At 43.3% G+C, this 23,064-nt stretch overlaps 1 protein-coding gene across 6 annotated transcripts in view; it reads left to right on the plus strand.

Annotated features, from left to right (window-relative positions):
* Positions 1-23,064, plus strand: part of TOPAZ1 (testis and ovary specific TOPAZ 1) — a 130,275-nt gene that overhangs the window by 24,455 nt on the left and 82,756 nt on the right. For 3 of the 6 annotated variants that reach the window (XM_025190288.3, XM_025190286.3, XM_025190282.3), the window contains 3 exons: positions 12,999-13,114; positions 18,367-18,435; positions 19,529-19,614. In XM_025190288.3, the coding sequence (XP_025046073.3) occupies positions 12,999-13,114; positions 18,367-18,435; positions 19,529-19,614 (271 nt within the window). Of the gene's footprint in view, positions 1-1,012; positions 1,069-12,998; positions 13,115-18,366; positions 18,436-19,528; positions 19,615-23,064 lie in introns of all 6 variants that reach the window. The other 3 variants (XM_025190283.3, XM_025190285.3, XM_089776608.1) reach the window with 3 other exon arrangements.

The following is a 23,064-nucleotide window of genomic DNA, read 5'->3' on the forward strand; positions in this document are numbered from 1 at the left end:
TGACAAATCAAAGATTGTGAACAAATTTAGAATAGTGATAGCCTGGAAAAGGTAAGCTAAAGGACAGAGAAATAATTAAGTAAAACAAACTTTTCCAACAAGAATGAACTAAAATTATGATGTACTGCTCTTAACAAGATACATGCACAAATATCCAATATACCAACAATGCATGTTTGCGCAAACTGGAATAGAGTCTGGGGGATACATTTACTTTTCTCCTCCATTTAACAAATACACTTTCTCTGTGCTAAGGTTTGCAGATCTGTTACAATGCGTACTTCAACCTTCTTGCAGTTTGGAGACAGAACCAGTCCTATCAGTCACTAGCAGTATAGGAATGCTCCTTCTTTTGAAGTTCTCTCTAGTTTTACCTGTATCCATAGCAGTTGGCAGCTCAGACATCTCCTATTGTAAAAATTTCCGGAGGAAAATTCCAAACTTTATTTCAAATTTTTAGACTAACGGTTTGTTTCAGTAACTCCTCTATGGCTGAGGAATGCACTTGATTTTTGGGGCAATTGTTTCATTTCCCTTTTGAGGCATTTGTGGAAGCTGGCTGCAGGCTTTAGGGTCAGAACTAGGCCAAAAAAAGAAGTCTGTCTCCTGCTCTGCATTGGGGATATTGGCTGGCTCTGTGGTCAGAGGTAGTTTCCCTTATAGCCCACTCTGGGTGCTGTGACTTCAGCTCTCCTTCCTTGAGGAAGTAGGGAATAACCTGTCAGGATTGGAGAGTCTGGCTCTTCTGAACAAGAAGCAGTCAAGACTGGGCAAAGCTGTCTTGGTTCCCTTCTCTCTAGCAGGAAAGGAGAACAGCAGGATTGGAAAAGAACTGGCTTTTGGACAAGCAAACTCCACTCTCTTCATCTTCATGAGGGGACTGGAGTCAGAAGGGCAACATGACAAATGAAAGACTGTGCCCAAAGTCCCTATAGTCCACACCAGCCACCACTCCTCCAACTGTGGAGCTCAGCCACCTCCTGCTCCAACCTCTCCCTCCACTTCCCTACAGGTTGTGGATGGAAGACACCAGAGACACCATGGATACCAGCAACACTGGAGAGTGTGGTAAGGAGGCCTTTGGGCCTAGCCTTCTCCCTCTGCTGCCATATTTGTAATAGTGGTATCTGCTCCTCCCTCCCCCACACCCAAGAGGATTCCCAACTCATATCCCCGGCTGAGAACACCAGGCAAATCAGAGTTGTTAGGACATTGTAGATCCCATGCAGTGTAGAGGGTCATAGCATCTGGGAAGTCCATATTTGAGCCTCAAATCAGTGCTTTTCTTGACAGACCCTATACATGTTGGAGGATGTTGTGTTAATTTAGATTAATAAATAGATTAAGTACAGGCCCGAAAAGTGACCTGTAACTGCCCAATGGTAAATTGTTTGAAATGAGGTTTGGAGTTTAATGAACCAACCTCAGCCTGCTTAGTACTATGGCAAACATCATTCAACATCTTTTAAATCCTTTATTAAAAATACATATAATCAAGGGGAAACAGTTAAAACAACTTTAAATATAAAGTAGTAAATACGTTTTTCATTTTAACAATATCCCCTATTTCCTTTTCTTTTAGCTGTAGAGAAATTTTAGCAGGAAAGTCCTTTTATTTTAACAGTTTTTTAAATGGTAATAGCTGTCCTTTTTGAGAAAGAGAGAAGTTAGTTAAGATGGACTGGAGTTGTTTGAAATCTGGGCCTATTTTCTAGAAGAAAATAGACAAACATGCAGTAGGGGAAAGAAAAGTCAGCAGAGATACAAAATGCAGCTTGTGTGTCATTGATTCACTTGCATCCATACTGCTAGAGAAACACAGGCACAGCACTCTGTCTTAACAGCCACTCTGACAGCTGGCAAACTTGTACCAGCATTCATCTGTTTAGAGCAGGGGTTAGAATCCATGTATATTTTACCAGGGACTTCACCCTCAAGTGAAAAGGAGGAGGAAAAAACCCTCACAGATGTGGCCCCAAACAGAGAAGCAGGGGAAAAAAACACTTCATTCAAGTTCCAGCCCCCTGGGTTAAGGGGGAGGTGCCGAGGCTCAGTTCTTACACCCAGGGTTGGATTAACTTTTCTGGGGGCCTGCAGCTAGTAGATTTTGTGGGGGCTCCTAGGCTCTAGGGTGGTGCCAAAAATGAGGAGCTCAGTGTATGTAGATGGCTGCTGGGGAGTGGACTGGGGATGGGAGTGGGGAGGGAGGGAAGAAGGTTGGGTGAAGGAGTGGGGTGAGATGTGGGGTCTGGGCAGGAGCAGGGTGTAGGAGTGGGCTGGGGATGAGATTGTGGGGATGGGGGAGCAGGATGAGGAAGCAGGGTCTGGGCAGGAGGAGGCAGGGAATGGGGTGCCTACCTGGTGCAGGTCCTGTGGCAGTATAGGTGGTTCTGCATGGATATGCATGTTGCTAGGAAGCACTTCCTGCAGGCATTGCCCCCCTCTGGTTTTCCCAGCCAATGGGAGTGACAGAGGGGCAGTGCCTTCAAGGAGTGCTTCCCTGTAATGTGAAGAGCTGCTTCCTCCCCCCGGCCAGGCTTGCCTTAATCGGGCCCATGAGGTTCACTGGCTCTCCACTGTGGGAGTGGGGGAAATCCTGAGCCTCACAAGCCATATCAAGGCAAGACATGGGCCATATGTTCCACACCCAGAATTAGGATATTGCTTCAAGTTGCTACTTTGGTCACAGGCTTATAGCAGCATTGCAAAGTATGAAGTCATGGCTCTCTAAGTCAGACTCTTATTAGATGGAAGGAAAAAGAGAGGAGCAGGAGAAGAGCAGAAATAAAGTGAGAAAGAAAGAAGACATATTGGGAGTTTAATGCAAAGTCTACCATCCTAGAAGGTGTTCAGGATTTAGCTGGATCTGCTGGAAGAGGTGGTATTGTCTGGGTCCCTGGGTCTACCCTGGTTTGGTTAAGATGTTTCTTAGTATTAGGATGAAAAAGGCACAGACATTTCATACTGAATCCCAGCATCCAAGGAGATTGTGGGGATGGGCAGCCATGATGGTGAAGCTTACTCCTTTCACTTCTCTTTTGTTTTAGTCAGCCAGTGGTCATGTCTGTTCCCCAAAGTTTCTATGAGGGTCCCCAAAAGTAGTTTGGGTGGAATAGCCCACCTTCTAATTATTTTGTCCACCAACTAGGTATAATTTTTGAGAAATCAATCTTTTTTTAATGCTAGAACTGGAAGAGACCTCAAGATCATCAAGTCCAATTCCCTGCCCTCATGGCAGGACCAAGCACCATCTAGATCATCCTTGATAGATGTCCATCCAGCTTGCTCTTAAATATCTCCAGTGATGGAGATTCTGCCACCTCCCTAAGCAATTTATTCCAGTTTTTAACCACCCTGACAGTTTGGAAGTTTTTCCTAATATCTAACCCAGGGGTGGCCAACCTGAACCTGAGAAGGAGCCAGAACTGACCAATGCACATTGCCAAAGAACAACAGTTCTATGTCACCAGCCCTGATCATGTCTCCACCACCACTCTCAGCATATCCTGCCCACTAGCAGCCCCACCGGTCAGTGCTGCCTTCTCCTTTTCCTCCTGCCCACTGGGATCAGCTCTTTCTCAGTGGGAGACACTGGAGGGGGGGAAGCATGGATGTGACAGGCTCAGTGGAGAGGGTAGGAAGTGGCAGGATCTAAGGGGGAAAGGGTGTAGGGCAGAGCTGGGGGTTGAACAGTGAGCAGTTTCTGGCCCAGTGGAATGTTGGCATCTGTAGCTCCAGCCCTGGATTTGGTACCTATGTAAGGAGCCACCTATTCACTTCTGAAGAGCTGCATGTGGCTCTAGAGCCATAGGTTGGCCACCCCTGGTCTAACCTAAACCACCGTTGCTGCAATTTAAGCTAATTGCTTCTTGTCCTATCATTAGAGACCAATGAGAACAGTTTTTCTCCCTCTTCCTTGTAACACCCTTTTAGATATTTGGAAACTGCTATCATATCCCCTCTCCAGCTTCTCTTTTCTAAATTAAACAAGCCCAATTCTTTTAGTCTTCCCTCATAGCTCATGTTTTCTAGACCTTTAATCTAGAAATTTTGATTCGTGGATTTCTAGTCCCACATTTTGTTTACCAGGCTTCATCTTAACCGAGTCATCAGATTATATCAGTAGACCTCTTTGGACTAATGTTTTTCTGACCCTTTTGTGCCTTTTCCCATCAATACAATTGTTCTAGGTAATTGTGACGTTTTATAGACTTTTCCTCACTTTTCATAGTTGAGCTCACACTTCAGGAAAATGCAGGAGGCAAATAAATCCATCCTTTTTGAGGACAGGGATCACTAGCCATTTGTAATATTTTCAGGGTAACGTTTGAGCTCAATTTCACTTCTCCCTCTGAAGCTCTATTTTGTAGACAAACTCCCAAAGGAATTTTCTCATCTTCCCAGCAACAGCAGGACAGATAATCCATAGTTCCTAAGTCTCCTGCTTACCCTCAAAGACTTTAGCATGGCAGATCAGTGAAGAAAAGTCTGGGACATAAACATGTGCTGTTTCCTTTAGGCGTAGGTACACGCAACCCTACAAATGCAATTATTTCTCCTTAGGAAGGAAGGCCCAGCATTCCAAATCTGAGTTAGAGAAACAAATAGTAAAATATATTTGAAAAATCATCTCCTTCCCTCCAAAAAACAAACAAACCCCAAAACCAAAAGATAGACTCTTTCAGGCAAGTGTTATTGGGTAATGTAAAACTAAGCAGAAGAGCACTTCTGCTGCCTTCGAGGAGCTGTAGTTATATACCCATTCTTATGCACTCTGGGAAGTTGTATTAGTGGGACTGGAATTTCCTGCCATATCTAGAAAATTGAAAAGGTATCAAGTTGTCGTCATTGTGCTATCATTTTCAGTTATTGCTGTGGGTCATCATAACCTAATGTCCAGATTATTGTTCCCAGCTTCTGATACAGGTTGCCATGTCTCACTCCTACCTCCTCTATCCAGCAGGAGTTTGTGGAATAATGAGAGACGTGACCCAGGTGCAGAACAACCAGCAGGCATTAAGGAGTCTTTTACCTGCTATTTATGTATCCGAGGTCTCCCAAAATTCTTGACATCTGGGATTCTCTTTCTTCTCTCTCTCTTTGCAGCTTGGAGGAGGATCAGAGTTTTGGAGCCAAATGGTCTGGCCATACCTCCTCAGCTCCTTACTTCCAGTTTCTCTGACTTCGTGGCAGTGCAGAGATGAGGGTTTATACAACTTCCACTTTCAGATTTATCTGAGAACATTTTTTTGTCAATGTGGGGCAGTGATGAACAGCGATCTCCTTCTCATCCCCCTCTCCCACCTGGACTAGTTTTTGAGCTGCATGTTGAAACCCCATAGAGGTTCAGTTGTAGTGCCGCCTTATTGGCTCATCCGCATCTTCTGGCTTTGGCAAAGTGGACTAAAAAGCACTGTTGAAATCCAGATAGTGCTTCATCTGTTTGATTCCTCTCCTGGGGATGGCATACAACAATGTATGCCCATCCTGTACCCAGTCTTCTGTCTAACTTTTTTAGGTCCTGAGGAAATGAGGCGGACACTCATGTGAGATTCTTTGCCATCACTTTGACATGGGGGGAAAATTAACCAGGATTCTATGGGTAGTCAACTCAGGTTATTCCTAAGAGAACGGTGGGCAGATTTGTGGAGTCACAAATGCCTCCAAGTTCTAAAATGAGTTCTTTACATCCTGGGAAAAGGAAGCAGGACTCATAACCACGCACACCCTTTGCAATTTGCCTATGAGGGCTCTGGAAGAGTTCCTCTGCTCCGAGGGGGAGAGAGAATAGGATCTAGCCAGCAAGAACTCATGAAGAGTTCAGGAAGAGATCTCATGACAGAACTTCAGGACTTCCACAAGGCTAGCAGCAAAAGGTATCACTAAAGCCACAACAGTTTATATGCTCTAAACAAGCTTAAAAAAATCAAAGGTAGCAAAGAAAGAAACATAACAATTCTTCAAGAAGTCTCCGGGGAAGCTCCACACTGGGTCTTGGTGCTGTCCCAGAACCTGGATGGGAGATTTTGAAGCAGTCCCTGCGGGGGCCATCCGTGCACGACATCAGCTGGTGTGTGCTTTCCAGTAGGAACCACGTATGTGTGGCCCACATCCTCCGGTTTCTTCTCAACCACTCTTGGCCTAAGACGGAGTTCTGCAGTTTCCTGCTTTTACACTGATTCTGCAGTAGTTTAGTTTATCGTTAGTTTCTTGTTATTGTTAGCATTATTTAGTGAGTTAGTTAATAGTTAAAAAAACCTTTTCTTTTACATCATGCTGGGTTTGCCAGGCTTCAAACGCTGTGCCTCCTGCAGTTAGGCACTGCCTATTTCTGATGGACACTTGCAATGTGTCAGATGCCTGGAGGAACAGCACTTAACTCAGAGTTGCCCTTACTGTGCCAAACTTAAGGCCAGGATCTGCAAAGACAGGTCTCTGAATAAACTGATTTTAATGGAGAAGAGCCTTCTTCCTGCCTTGGATCTGGGAGTACAGTCTAGGGAGATGTGCTCACCCCCAGGTTCCTCACATGGCAAGAAGGCACCAAAGAGAAGTTCCTCAGTGCCTTAGCGGGAGACTTGCCGGCAAGAAGCAGTCCCCCCAAGGCAATCAATTCACATGTGTTATATATTAGCACATAGAACACCCCAGCCACTTCAGGCACAGCGGCACTACTAGCCGTTGACACTTCTAATCACAAAGGCTCCAAACAACGTCTTAGTTTCGTACCAGTAATCCCTCGGGTACCAATAAATACCCCAGCACCATTGGATACACTGATACGGGTGTCAACTATAGCACCAATACAGAAAACAATGGTACTGCCACCATCGCTACCCGCAACCTTCTTATCTATGGCACCATCTTCTTTCTTAGCACCAACAGCACCAGGCTCGATCTTGGCACTGACAGCATCTGTCTTGGTTTTGGTACCAACAGCACCAGCCCACTTTTTGGCACTGCCAGCACTGACCAGACTTGCAGCACCGATTATATACTCGGTACCGCCAATATATCAACAACATGGAATCCATGTTAGAACGTAAGAATAGCCATACTGAGTCAGATCAAAGGTCCGTCTAGCCCAGTATCCTGTCCGCCCACAGTGGCCAAGACCAGCTACCCCTAAGGGAGGGAACACAACAGGTAATCCTCATGTGATCCCTCTCCCGTCACCCATTTCCAGACAAACAGAGACCAGGGACACCATTCCTACCCATCCTGGCTAATAGCCATCGATGGACCTAACTTCCATGAATCTAGCTAGCTCTTTTTTGAACCCTGTTAAAGTCCTAATCTTCACAACATCCTCTGGCAAGGAGTTCCAGATGTTGACTGCATGTTGTATGAAGAAAAGCTTCCTTTTGTTTGTTTTAAATTTGCTGCCTATTAATTTCATTTAGTGACCCATAGTTCTTATATTGTGGGAAAAAGTGCATAACTCTTCCTTATTCACTTTTTCCACACCAGTCAAGATTTTATAGACCTCTATCCTTCCACCACCACCCCCAGTCTCCTCTTTTGTAAGCTGACAAGTCCAAGTCTTTTTAATCTCTCTGTATATGGGACCAGTTCCAAACCCCTAATCATTTTTGTTGCCCTTTTCCCCTTTTCTGAATCTTTTCCAATGCCAATTTCTTTTTTTGAGAAGAGGCAACCACATCTGTATGCAGTATTCAAGATGTAGGTGTACCATTGTTTTATATAGCAGTAATAAGATGTTCTCTATCTCGTTTTTAAATAATTCCTAACATTCTATTTGCGTTTTTGACTGCCACTGCACACTGTCATCTGATACCTAATGTGCTCAGGTATGTTTTCACAAGCAATGTTAATGTAGGTCAACAATGTTACAAGCACAGCCCATCTCAGTCTGAAAAATAAAATTGCATGGCCTAATGCTGGCTAGTCACTGGTTGGGGATAAGGAGCATATTTGTTAAGTGCAGGTTTGTGGAGCTTTGATCCTTGGAGTCAGATGGTCACACAAGTTGGTTCCCACCTATCTTATTGATACAATGGAAACTTGTAGCTGAGGCTATTCAGAGAGAGAGAGAGAGAGAGTCATCTTAGAATTCTGCCAGGTACTACAGAGATGAATACAGGTCATGTGGTGGGTTGAAGTAGTCCAGGAAGTCCTAACAGGAAAAATACCTTTTTGCATATGGTAGGTAAAACAAGTATAGCGCCTCAGAACCATCTGCATGCCTTCCTACCAGACTCTCGATTTGTGCAAGGTTCTTTCATGTTGGGAGCAAAGGACTATCTGTAACTTTGATCAGTAACATCACTGGCCGCTGTCAATTGGACACTGGATTTTTGGAGCTGTGCAAGAATTTCAGGGACAGCTTTGTTCCATTACCTATTTCACCTATACACAGAGAGGTGATAACATGAATGAAATTATCCTCCATTTGTTTCACATTGGGAAATTAACTTGCTCCCGTCCTATTTCTAGCTTCAGAGAATGGAGGTGAGGGAAGCAAAGCAGACACACATATGACACACACAAGTTCTTAAAGGAGGCTTGTTTTCAGAGTATTCCTATTTTACCATTCCTAGGTAATTATGATTTACAGGTAGATTTCTGCTTTTTTTCCCATTTTTGATCTTCACCATTAAATCTTACTTGTGCTCTGTCTGGATCACTCTTTGGGATCATGGTAGCAATAATACTATCTTTAGGGAAGAAGCCATGTTGTCTTTGACAGTTTTTCTGATCAGTGTTCTGTACAGTCAATGCCAAAGCAATCACAAAGTGATACAATTTCTGGAGCATTCTGGATTCAAGACAGACATTTACATGTGGTGCCAGGGAAGTTATTCATAGATCTGAATTGAAGGTGAATAGTATCCAGTACATGGTCTTCTTTCAGAAAGTGAAGATGGCTATAATAGAAAACAAGGGGTGCTATTGAAAAAAATTCCAAATCTTATTAGAGCCGGTTGGAAATCTGATCTCATAAATAAGTAAGCTTTAGTGATCCAGAGTTAGTGTGACACACATCTAACAATACACAGAGGAATACATGAAATCTGCTTATCTATTGGCAGAGATCTATTTCTGACTGTATATATTCTCTGTTCCCCCCAACTGGGGAATGCTGAGAGTCAGAATTTTTTAAGGAACCTTCCTAGTTCAGTTCAGGGAAGTAGATACAAGAAAAAGGAAGAACACATCTAGCAGCTGGAAGGTAATGATTCATTGAGGTCTCAGAGTACTGTTTCTTCCATGGATAACTTAACCAGTGCTTGTCATGATACTCTTTCTTTTTTTTATAACTAAGAATAATACAAACAGCCCTACTCTGGAGAGAAATTCTCCTGTTCTGGGTGAAACTCAATTTCCTATCTCCTACATGCATTGCTCACGAAGGGAGAGAGGAACACCAAGACTTACATGGCACAAGGATAAGTAGCAGAGTGGAACCTGTATCCATAAGTCTTCTTAACAATTGTAAGTCTGTTTTGTGGGCTTCTGATCAATCTCTTTGCATTTGGGAAAAAAAAAAGCGTCCTTGGGAGCTTCTGTGTCAGGACCCGTTATGTGAGGGGATATTTAACAAGGAGCAATGCCTATGATATTTAATATGAAATCAAATAAAAAAGAAAATTAACACTACCCTTGGAGTACACCTAATATATAAAGGAGAATGTTTGTATGTTTGTGCTCTAATAACTTGGACACTATAAGAGCTACCACAACCAAACTTGACATGGGATAACCTTTCATCCAGGAGAAGGTTTTAAGGTACTTTTGGACCCGATCGGGCCCGAGCTCAAGCTGTAAAAATCAAAAAGTAACCCGCCGCACTGCCCTTCAGGTGCCGTCCTGCCCACCCTAGGTCCTGTGCCCACCGCCTGCAGCCCCCAGCGCCATCCAGGACTCACCCCGTCCTGCTCACGAAGTTACATAAGCAACCCTCTTCTCCCGCCCCCCTCGTGCCAGCACGCAGTGCCCCGACCCCCATGCACACACTGGCTCAGGCACCCGCCCTGTCCCCCAAGGCACATGGGGTGCCCCTCCCGCATGTAACCTCCCCTCCACCTGGGGTCACACCCACCTCCGGGAATGATGAGGACTTATATTTTAATCCCTATAGAAATCAGTGCAACTTTTCTACCATTCAAAAAAAGATAATGGACTACTGTTTTTCTACATTTTGTTCCTCCAGTTTCCCGAACAACGCCGGGTAACTCCAGCTGGTGTATCCATATATCATCAATCTTTCTAACAGCTCAAGCTAGTACTTGCTACTTCTGACTCATAAGAGCCAGAACTCTACCACATAGCAAAATTCTGGCCTTAAATTACCATGTATTAATTAGTAACACAGGGTTTAAAAAAATAATTAAGATCAGAGTTTTAGAAATCTGCAACACTCCAAAAAAATCTGTTAAAAGAATCTTTTTCTTTCTTACCTTAAGTTAACACCTATGTAAACTTTGTTTGAAAGGTTGTCATGCAGATGTCCTGCCACACACACAATTGAAGTCCTCCTTAATTTAATAATCAAAGTCAAGATCTTAGAGGCAGTGTCAGGATAGAGTGAGCTTGTGTACTTTAGTGAGATCATCTAAATAGCTGCTGTAGGGCTGTTTAGCTGCCTTTCCTGTCGGCCTCTAAGGGAGGCCATACTACCTCAATGTCAGGCATCTATAAAAGTGATCTCAAAAAGGGGGATTAACTGCTTCTAGAATTCAGGCCCTCAGTCGGGGCAGAGCATTAAGGCAGTCTTTGGGCCTCAAGCCCTCAATCGGGAGGACAGCAAATAGAAGTCTCAGACAGGGGTGAGCACCAACATAGTCTAGTGCTCAGGCAGGGATAGTAGACCAAAGCAAGCCTCTTGGCCTAAGGTGAGGAGCTGCCACACACATGCACTGGCTGACAAGGATAGGAGGCACAGGCCAACCAACTCCACTGCCTTCTAGTCCAGGGCCCTAACAGTGGCAGAGTTGGATCACCATTGGATCAGTGGAAATCTGCCTACAACGTGCTGAACTAGCATCACGCCAACACTAATCCAGCTGGTCATTTAGTTCTTCTGGGCTACTTCCTACATCCCTGTGGTTCATTATTTTTGTGATGTGGGGATCTTCTGTTTCTAGGGGGAATTCTGGCCAGTCCTCAGGCAGCAGCTCTTTAGCGTCTTGGTTAGCTGGAAGCTCTGGCCAGTCCTTAGGCAGCAGTTGCAACAGCTCCTCAGAGTCTTGGTCAGCTAGTGATGCAGGAAGATCCGGTCAGTCCTCAGCATAGTGGGGATCGTCTGCAGGTTCCAGCGGCAGATGGGATATGTTTATCTCTATTGGTGGCTCCAGCCCAAATGAACTGCAGAGCTCGCATTTTATACTTCCACTTCCTGTCCCATTCTTCAGCTTCTGGCAGGATAGGCATGGCTTTCTTGGTTCTGCACACCAAGGCTACGTCTAGACTGGCATGATTTTCCACAAATGCTTTTAACGGAAAAGTTTTTCCGTTAAAAGCATTTGCGGAAAAGAGCGTCTAGATTGGCACGGATGCTTTTCCGCAAAAGCACTTTTTGCGGAAAAGCGTCCGTGCCAATCTAGACGTGGTTTTGCGCAAGAAAGCCCCATCGCCATTTTCATGATCAGGGCTTTTTTGCGCAAAACAATACCGCGTTGTCTACACTCGCCCTCTTGCGCAAAAGCATTTGCACAAGAGGGCTTTTGCCCGAACGGGAGCAGCATAGTATTTCTGCAAGAACACTGACAATCTTACATGAGATTGTCAGTGTTCTTGCGGAAATTCAAGCAGCCAGTCTAGACACAGCCCAGGGGCATTGTGTGGTCCTTCACTGTCAACCTCTGAGGGTGGCCATGCATCTTTATTATAGCAACATAGCCATCCATTCAGAGGTCACCACATTCTTCATAATGGTCATCCAATCTTAGCCCATGCCATTTCTTCTCTTTTGGAATAAGTCTTCCCTGTACTGTGGTGCCTTAGGGAAGATGTAGGTTATATTTATATATAATCTACCTTGTTTTGGATGTCTGCATTTAAGGATGATCCTGCTTCCTACCCTAGAGGTATACTGTTATGAAAACTACTAATATAATGGGTCTGGGAATCTTTGCACAAAGAGGAGGAAAATGTATCAGTGTTTACCTGAAAATTTCTCTTAGAATAATAAAGTCCACAGATGTGGACCATGTGTGAGACAAATGGATTACCCAGAATAGCGTTGAACATTGACATCTAAGAATTTAGATTAATCATTTTAGGTATATTTGCCATGCTCCTTAGTATGAGAAATCATTCTGTTTCTTTGATGTATATTAAGCACATTTTTAACTTGAAATATCCTGGTTTTGGAAGTTATCTCACCTGAATGGAACTTTGGGTGGATGAGGCATTCCCATGCCACCAGTGTCTGGTTCTGCCCTCAAACTGCAAATAGGCTGACATACCCATTGTGATGAATCTGTGTGCCTTATTACTCAGTGTTCAACATATATATTTTGAATCGCTTATGAGGTAGAACAAGTAATTAGGGATCATGAGTATTTTCAGTTTGAAATGTTATCAAAAATCTTTTCTTTTAGTGTAATTGGTCCATTAGAAAATTGTATAAGCTCCATGCAATGGAGTTCATCTCTGGCAGAGAAGATATAGCAATACACAGAAAGGGGGTTAACTCCAGCGTACAACACAATCATCCCAACCTTCTTTTCAATTTAATGGCAGATTTTTAAACAAGTGTCACACAGGTGCTCTCTCTACCAAGTTAATTTGATTCTTGGTTACATAGTTGCTAGCTCCTTCTCCTTGCTTTAATGTAATCATGTACAAGTTGAGATCATCTTCCACTAAAGCAGTATTGTGGGGAATTGTTCCTCTACTATTTAAATGTAGAGTGAATTCTTAAGTTTTGCTTTAATTGTTGAAGAAATCATCTAGTGTTTTATAGTTAACCCTTGACATGAAGAAGCACTTGTCTTATTTTGTTAAATATGAGTTTTTCTTTTACCATTTAGCAATAATTCTAAATATCTAGAATTTATGAGCAGCGAACTTCAATTAGGACTGCAACTGCCTTCTCTGCAAATAAATGCCTACCAGGAAGACACAGCACTGAAACCCTGGATCAATGGTATTTTATTTTGAATTAATAAAGCACTTTGTATTTTTTTTGCATTTGTTTAATGTTTTTCATATAAACATTTAAGAATGAGCTAATCTCTCGGTATTAGTTATTGTGCACAAGGAAGTGAAAATGCACATTCTTTGACAATAGAGTCTGTAGATCCCTATTCTGGGCTTCCTAGAATCTGTTTGGTTGGAATCTTCTGGAAAAGTAATGCTCATTCTGACTGTTCGAGTACCTCTTCAAGAAACTGAAAATTCAGGCTTGCTGGTTAAAATGATTACAAAGCTCTGTCCTTTCTGCTGCTCCTCTGTTTCCACTAGCAGCTTATGTCTAGGAATGTGAGGTCCCTCTCTAAGGGGGTGCTGGTGAATCCAGAACGTTAACTGTTTTCATAGAAGGATCCTACCTGACAGTATCGGGGGTGCCTATATTTATCTCTAAGTATTTATATTCCTCCACTATCCTTGTACTTGAACACTATGTAAGAGTATAAATCTATAGGTGCATTATATTTGAACTACTTTTACTTGTGAATAAGTCACTGAATAAGTCTCATTATTATAGAAAAGGCTACATACACTTTCTCCCCAAGTGACACCTTTGTGATGTTTGATCCAGAGCAAGTGTATAATTTTACTTGGCATATAAGGCAGGTAGATATGTGTATGATCTTTATTTACAGACAAGTATTCCGTTTTATTCTCAGTGCAACAGCTACTTTGGGAACCAATACTTTCAGTATCCTTTGCTTAAATACATATCTGTAAATCTGAGTTTCCTGAACTCTGAAATTTGGTGCATGGATAGTTTAAGGTTCTGCCACCAACCCAAGTATAGGAATTACAGTACTGGATCAGACTAGAAGTCTGTCTGTTCTGCTGTTACTGATAATAGTCCATATTGGCTGTGTTTGTGGTGTTTCTTACACCTTCTGATAGCAGTTGTGGAATAGCCTGTCATAAGGAATGGTTCTTCCTTACCTGCTTTAAAGGTTGGCTTACATCCTAAGGCATGAAGTTGTATAGTCTGCCTGTAGGTCCTGTTTAGTTTTTTAAATCTTACAACTATAAATCTAGATATTCTTATTAATCTCGTAAATGTACTACCCTTGTTTGACTTCTGCTTAAATCTTGGAAGTAAAACGCTTGTGGCAATGAGCTTCACAGACTAATTGTCTGTCTTGTGAAAAAATATTTCTTTAGGTACTTTTCATTTCCTCATGCCTAGGTTCACTCTATATGAGATACATTCAACAAAGATCCATTTTGTTAGATAATTGGATAATTTCATGGATTCATTTCAATACTTAAAACTTAGTTCAGTCATCAGAGGAGAAATGCAAGCTCACAGCACTCACTATCAAAATATTGCAGTACTTTTGTTAAAAGATAACTCCAGAAAGGTGCTTATTCCTAGGTTTACAAAAATTTCCATCTTTAGTAGAGAACTTGATGGAAAGGTTCGGTCAATACATTTTTAGAGTTTCTCCAAACAACATATAGTGGTGCTGAATATTTCCTTACTTTAAAGTATTTCTTTTGTACAGCCAGGCTTACTGGGTTGAAAAGTGCTCTTCTTCAGACATGTAGAAAGCAGACTGTGAAAAAAGGATAGTTCGATGCGTTTTATAATCTGAGAACAGTTCTTTTGCATCTACTTAAGTCTTATTGACATAAGGACAGGGTGCATCAAACTGGGGTGTAAATCTACAGTACTACAATAAGTTCTTCTAATGCTTGTTTCATGTGCATTCCAATCAGGTGTGTGTGCACGGGAGCAGGAAGATTTTGCCTAGCAGGAAGTATCATCCAGTGCACCTCCTAGAGTGATGTCAATATGGCGCTCAATAGCCTAGCTCAGTGGTTCCCAACCTGTTTTATACCACAGACTGGCAGACTTGTTCACAAACTTTAGGCGGACCAGTAGCATTTTATCTGCATATTCATTATGGAAATTAATTTTAAGAGGCCACGTGTTATTCTGCATCACACCTGCACGGGCAAAATACATGTCGTAACAGATCAGAGTTTGCAGATATCTACAACACTAAAAAAAACATTCACAGAAAGAATTCCCCTCTGGCTGCTGGGTGGGGCAGTCCCTCCCTCAAGGGCGACTGATGCCTGCAGAGGGAAGAGCGTAGGGAGGGGCACCCACACGGGCAGGGAGCATGTGGGGTACCCCATTTAGCCCCTGAAATTTTGTCGGGCAATAGGAGCTGGTGCCCCCAAGTGTTATCATCAGTCACCTCTGCCCTCCTTCCCCTCTTGCCCCATGGGGTGGGAGAGCTACTGTTGTATCTTCCCCCGTCTCCTTCTGTACAACCCCTGCCCTGTGTCTCTCCCTTCGCCAGCCAGGCTGCTCTTGCTCCCATAGTCTCCCCCCTGCAGCTTCCCCCTTTCCTCCCTGTGACTCCCCCTTCAGAGTTTACCTCTGTTGCACCCCTGTTCCCAGTTGCCCCATGTCTCCCCTGAATTGCCCAACCTCCCTTCAGCACCTCCTGCATTCTCATCCTGCCCCTGCCTCACACATCCCTGTTCCCCCAATTCCCTTTATCTTCCCCTACCCTTCTTCAGTCTCCTCTTGATCCTCTCCAGGGCTGCCCCTCCCCCCCCACCTCGTGCAGACTAGGAGCTGGCCACAGTTTCCCTGGGCCTCAGGCAGGGATTGCAGCCAGCTCCACTGGAAGCAGCCCAGAGCCAAACCCTCCCCCTGCAGCCCTGGGACACTGCTCACGGAGGGGTGTAGTCTTTCTTACCTGTCCCCCAAGCACTGTCTGCCCTGGGGCAGGGTATGGTTGCCAGATAGTTTCACAAAAAATACTGAACATGGTGGGGAGAAAAAAACCCACCACATGAGGAAAAAAAAGGGGTCATGGCTCCTTTAATCCCCACATCTCCACCAGACGTGGCAGGAGAAGAATGTCCCAAGCGGCCTTCCATCCGAGAAAAACAGAAAATACTTTTCTGGCTTTTTTACCAGACAGAAGTTGCAAATACTGGACCAATACCGGACACCTGGCAACCATAGGGTAAAGGTTGGCTGGGCTGGAAATGCTGATTTGGGAGAGATTCCTGGGGAGCAACGGAACTGGCCCTGCTAGAAATTCCCCATCCTGGCTGCAGCCCGGGATCCTGGGGAGCAGAAGCAGCAGCCCCTGCTGGGAATCATAGATTTGGCCTGGAGCCTGGTCCTGAAGCACTGAGAGCAGCAGCTGCGAGTTGCTTCCTGCTGCAGGGGTTGAGCCCAGCCCTAGCTCCCAGAGCCCCTGCCTACTTCTGCAGCGTCCTGGTGAGCAACCTGCTGTGCTGCAGCTCTTGCCCCTGGGAGCCCTCCCGCAGTGTGCCATGGCCTAACAGCCAGCGGTTCAGAGCCTGGCACTGGACCACAGACCGGCAGTTGGGAACCCCTGGCCTAGCTGACCCGCCAACCCCTCCCTCCTCCCCTCCTCCCTGTTGTTTGGTGACGGCAGAGGGAACTTTTTGCTCTTGTTCTGCAAACTCACCTAGTTGCTTTTCAAGTATATAATTACAGTTTTATAACTGTAGGTAGATTTAATGTTAGTAGTTTCATTGGTTAGAAAGGAGGGAATCCATTTTTTTTCCCCATCCTGGGCCTGGGACATATCTTGATCTTTAAGATTTGTCAGGCTTGCAGTAAGCTTATCCCAAACGAGTGACACTCATGCTGTCAGAAGTGTTTGGGTAAGGGTTACCAGAAAGAGAAGTGCTGCATTTGTAAGAGTTTTTGTCCATTGATACTTAGACAGAGAGCAGAGGCATAGAATCCTCATGGAGGCTGCTCTTCAACCTCAATTGGATCTAGTCCTAGCCAGCACCATAGCCTTGTGCAGAGTGTTCCGGCACTGACAGCGTCGGATCTGGTACCAAACAGGGACTGGCATTGCCACGACACTCAGTGTGGGGATGGTAGCCGCAAGTCTGCATCCCTGGTGCCGAAGAAGAAACGAAGTAGAGAGACCAATTCTCAGGTCCCCAGAGGAGGCAGCTGTCCTCCGTGCACCAGTTGCAGGCAGGGTCTGAGAAACTGGCACAAAGGGAACGTTGACTCCTGCCCTACAAAAGGGCCAGTTGAGTCCTCCCCGCCATCACCCCTGGACTGCCACGACTGGGATATGCAGATCCTTTCCACCGTGGAGACCTTTGAGGCAGCCCAGAAACTCATTCAGAAGACAGCACCACACCAACCAGAAAAGGACCCAGTGCTGCTTTCATCTCATTAGCTGGTGCCATAACATGGTAAACCCTTTCTATTACCACACAGATTGTCATCCCTGGAGAGGACGTCTCCCCTGCAAGAGACACGAGACCACATCTTACAGGTCTTCAGAATGGGTTACCAAGAGAGGTAGTGGAATTTCCATCCCTAGTGGTTTTTAAGTCTCTTCTTGACAAAGCCCTTGCTGCATTGATTTAGTTGGGATTGGTCCTGCTTTGGGCAGGGGGCTGGACTTGATGACCTCCTGAGGTATCTTCCAGCTCCATGATTCTGTAACTCCATCCCAAGTTCTGTTGTGCCCCCTGTCTGCTTTGTGGAGAAAGGATACAGAGTGGGAGGGGGCACCTTGACATCAGTGCCCCTCCTGTCTCTTCCCTGCCCTGCCCTGCACTGAAAGCAGGAGGCTCCCCAGGGGAATGGTAGCTCCAAGGCAAAGGACAGGAGATGAGCAGCAGTGAGGGGAGGGGCAACTGAAGTGCCGACATTTCATAGCCTCTTGGCCAAACCAGTCAGGATCACCTGTCAGAGGCTCCAAGATCTACCAGTAGATCCTGATCTACTGGTTGGTGACCACTGCTCTAATGTGATATATGCCATCAAATGCCAACAGTGGCCCTCTGCCATGTATATGGACAGTTTCTGTGACAAAGGATTAATGAACAAAAACCAGATGTTTGAAATGGTAACACACAGAAGCCTAGAGGGGAACACTTTAACCTACATGGACACTCATTAATGGACTTAAAAGTAGCCATTCTTCTACAAAGAAATTTCACAAGCCAACTATAGAGATTGAGTGCAGAATTGACTTTCATATGCAAATTTGATTCTTTCTCTCACATGGCCTGAACAAAGATTTGAACTGGTAAACATAACACCAGCTTTCCGTATATTCAGTACCCTATTGACATCAAAAGCTAAGTATGGGACACTTCCAGCTCACTTAATTAGCCTCATTAGCACCAAGACTACAATTGATAGGTAATTTTTTTCTCCCTCTCCCTTCTTATTCTGAGGGTCTCCCTTTCTTTCTCCACTCAAGATCATCTCATCTGAAGAAGTGGGTTTTGCACACACAAACTCATGTATGTATATATATTTGCTAGTCTTTAAGGTGCCACTGGATTGTTTTTAAAGTTATAGACTAACATGACTACCTCTCAGACTTTTTTCACTAGAGTTGGTAGGGCTCATGCATCTTCAGAAACCTGATCATATTGTCCCCTTAGTTAGTATTTAGGGACAATTCTTGCATAACACCTGCATATTTTCATTTGCCAGTATAAAACCATTTAGGAATATTAGGGGGCTTTTTAGCATGATTTTTTGCACATTGTGTGGTCTAATGCGTTTTTTAAATTTAAAATTGAATTCTTTAAACTATTTACATGCATTTGGTCTCATTTCTGATTTGAGTCAGGTAGTTATCAAATATGTTGGACTAATGTTGCTGAGCAGAACTCCCTCAGAAATACTTTGATCTTGAATGAATGTCCATAATTAAGGAAATATAAAAATATAAAAGCTCTAAATGATACTTTCTTACTAACTCTGGAAGGAACCACTTGGAAGAGGGCAGGGAGGAGGAAAAATTGTGACTGGAGCAATAAGATTATTTTGTTCATTACATTCCCAGTTATTTGGAATAAGAAATAAACATATTTTTAAAAGTGACTAGTGTTTTTTGGGTGCCTCAGCTTTTGGATGCCCAACTTGACACCACAAATTGGTTTGATTTTTCTGAGCACCTACCTTTTGAAAATCAGATTTTTTTCAGGGAGTCAAGTTAAACATCCAAAAGTTGAGGCAATCAAAAGCACCAATCACTGTTTGAAAATCTTGGTTGCATATTTGTAAACTAACACTTGTATTAACACAATTATTTAAAGGAAATACTCTTAAGCCTTAAAGGGTGGGTGGAATGTGCATGGAATGTGTATAGATAAATATAATTGTATTTGAGTCATTCTAAAATGTCATGTTTTTATGATGAAAATATTTACAGTTTAGCTGATCACTTTCCCTGCTACAGTGCAAAAAGTAGGCCTGCAATGTCATTAAAGGAAAATAATGAGTCATTATAAGTGTTTAATAAATTTAAAGAAAAATAAGATGCATTACCTGCATCTGACCCATTTTATTATGCAATGCATTAAGTATTCTTGTCCTCAATCTTAGATTTTAGATACTCAGGAAAAACCCCTAATCTGCCATTGCCTAATTCGGACAGTTATGAGCCATGGAAAATGGACAAAAATGTAATGGTAAGTTATTAATACTTAACAAAATCTCATAATATTGGGTTAATTTTGTTTATATGGACTTTTAAATAGTTTGTCATAAAAATACTTAGATAATATCAGTCAAAACTTCAGTTACCCTAAAATGGTATAATTTCATGAATAAATTTAGAGAATAAAGGGCATAATCAGTGACGAACAAACAGTTGTTCAAAATGCAGCCATCTTGGCTTTCTGCTGCTCTAGAAAACAAAGATAAAGTGGTTTTTGCCATGTGCGAGGAATAGCTTATATTTTAAAGGTTTAGCAGAGACTGCAACATCTGTTTAATTAGTAAGTGGACTGACAGTAAGGAGACCTAAAATATTGTTTCAGCTCAGTCACTGACTAGCTGTGACACCTCGAGTAAGACACTTCTACTCTCTCTGGGCCCATAACTTCTCCCAGTCATCCATTGTATTTATTTAGATTACTAGGAGATTTACCTGGTGTTGCTCAGGTCCTTAACTCAATTAATTTTTATTTTTTGAAAAATAAAATGTAAATGTTCATGCTTCATTTAAATCATTGCTCTGCGGTGGGACTGGGGATGAGAGCACCAGTATGCAGGCTGTCCTAGGGAGAGAGGAACTATCCCAGCCATCTCTCACCGCAGCATCTTGGGGCCGGGTGAGAAGCACCTCTTCATGGTTGCTGCAACTCCAGCAGGCACATCCAGGAAAGGAGTGCATGTCACCCAACTAGGACAGGTCCAGGATCATCTGCCTCTTGTGGTCCCTAGACAGAGTGAGGAATTCAGCAAACTGACAAAGGGGAACAGCCATCAGTGTTCCTGTATGAATTGGGGGAGAGGAGAAGGGGATCTGTAGCATCCCACACCATCCCTAAAGGGTGCTTGGGAAGTGAGAGGCTCAGGGCTGAGGCAATCCCAAAAGGGCAGGGCCTTTCATTTGCCTGGTGATTCTGTCTCTTTTCTGTATGATTTTATGACAAGTATTCCCATTCCAGGCACATCCCATTTTCCTGGCACAACCAAACCCTTACTTTGCATTATGATAAGAGGAAGCTGTATGCTGAATTTGGTGGTCTTAGCTCTTGCCATTTAGGAGTTCTTGGACAAACAGAGAGACGTACAAATAGACAAACTCTTTCATATAAATAATAGATAAGCTCTTTGGGATGGAAATAAGCTCTTTGGGATGGAGACTCATATGGTATATGTGTATAGTGCATAGTTTGTTAGATACTAATTATATTTTAAAGTGTAATTTGTTTTTAAAATGTAAATGAATGTCTTTTCTAATGAAAAATGGAAAGGAGAAATTATTGTATTACTTTGAATGATTGTCCCCATGTGTTTTCCACATGTGGATACACATGTGTGCCATGTTCCTGAATCTGGAGGTTTTTAGTAAGCAGGGTCCATTGGTTCACATACATGCAGTTCTCATCATGCTCTGAACTAAGAGTATAAGTGGCAGTGCAGAGCACTAACTCTCCATTTCCTCCTTACCCACCATGTGGTCTGAGTCAAAGAAGCTGTGGATACAGCTTCTTTGAGTACTTCAGTCTCTAAATATATTGTAACTATTTCATTATTTTGTTTTTACTTTTTTGGTCTTAAGTACTAGTGTTGGGTTTTTTCCATTCTGAGGAAATTCTTTCTGGGAGGCTAAGATTATAACTAGGGTTCAAGAATTGTGTTTCCTTTTCTGTGAATGATGAATGTTACCCTTACTGAATAGCTGAAATGTGAGACTCAGAAAAGTGCAGCATTTGCCTTCCTTCTCTCCTAGAATTTGTGGTGGTCAAGAGCTGTCTTAAAAAAGCATCTGATGGAGACATTAACCTCAATCAACTGTCAGTGCCCCACCCTCAGGAGTTGAGTTTAAATCTTCTAAGCCAAAGGAGAAGGCTTTTCATGAGATTAAGATGAGATAAACTGCCTTCTTTCAAATTGGCTCCAGAGAAAAGAGATTCTTCCCCGATTCCTTCAAAGTAAGGAGATTCCTCATGCACTGGTCCTAAAGATTGAGGCCTGAGTAAACCTCAGTAGGGAGAAAGTTGTGCAAAGGAGCATAAATTTATTCGTTTCTATACCAGTTCCAGTGTGCAAATTCAAAGACAAATATCCACACAGAATGTGCCAATATCATCATAGCCATGAGGGGATCTGACTTATACTGTAACCAAGAAAGCACCGGATCCAGTAGCTCCACTAACGGACTCATCCAATACATCAGAACACTCTGAGACCTACATCTGCCCAGAGAACATTTTGGCTGTCCCCCATTCTCACACCAATACCTCAAGTCCGTTCTTATTCAACAATGGTTATGCTGGAGAAAGAGGCTATCCTGGAGAGACAGAGCCACTGTCTTCCACTCATGAGCCTGAATACTCAGTCATTGGCACTGTTGGTTCCAGTGGTAGTTTGGGAAACAGCTTTTTCATCCATTTGGTTGGAGGTTCCAGGAGAGCCCTTACCCTATTATAGAGAAAGAGGGCTGGACAGAAGCCCTAAGAAATTTGGGTTCTATTCTGTCACCATAAATGACTTACCAAGAGAGAGTTGATACTCAGTGCCAGATGGTAGTCTCAGCTGGTTGGTTTCTTGTACTAACATTATTGGGGCCCTTGCGATCTCTACTGTAGGCACCTAGGGTACGTCTACACTTGCACCCTAGTTTGAACTAGGGATGCAAATGTAGGCGACCGAAATTGCTAATGAAGTAGGGATTTAAATATCCCACACTTCATTAGCATGATCTCGCCGGTGCGTTACTCCGCTCAACAGCTGTTCCAAAAGTGAAAGTGCATGCTAGGACATGTTAGTTCAAACCAAACCCTTGGTTTGAACTAACATTATTCCTCATTTTTGGAAAGAGTTCCACCTCAACAACAAGGAAAAGGATTCTACTTCCTAGATTCTACTTCTAGTCTCTAAAAGAACAGAAGATGTAGATTGATTGTTGATCTGTGCCGGCTAAATGTATTCATCTGGAAGAAGGCAAATGTTTTGTGGTTCTCAACATAAAAGATGCATGCTTTCACATAAACATTGACCTATCACACAGAAGTTCCCTCAGATTGTTCCTTGGTCAAGACCATTACCAGTTGATTCTTCCGTTCAGGCTAACTGTGACATCAAGTGTCTTTATAAAAGTCTTTTCACTGTTGACAGTTTTGATGAGAAGAAATGGGTTTGTCTTCCCATGCCGTGATAATTGACTACAAGAAGATTATATAAGGAAGTCCAGGTGGCAACCTGACTCCTTCTTTATCTTCAACTTTCCCTAAGACTTTTTGTCAACCATGAAAAGTCTACTTTGACCCCATGAGGACCATTGCCTACATTGCAACAACTTTGGACTTGATTGCCACAACTGCCAGGGGCAATGTCATAAAACAGGCCACCCTCAAACTTCAGTCAGAACTTACCTATTCCTCCTCTGCCTCATGCACACACATGAT

The sequence above is a fragment of the Pelodiscus sinensis genome, chromosome 2, assembly GCF_052426305.1.
Source record: "Pelodiscus sinensis isolate ZL-2025 chromosome 2, ASM5242630v1, whole genome shotgun sequence".
NCBI lineage: Eukaryota > Metazoa > Chordata > Testudines > Trionychidae > Pelodiscus > Pelodiscus sinensis.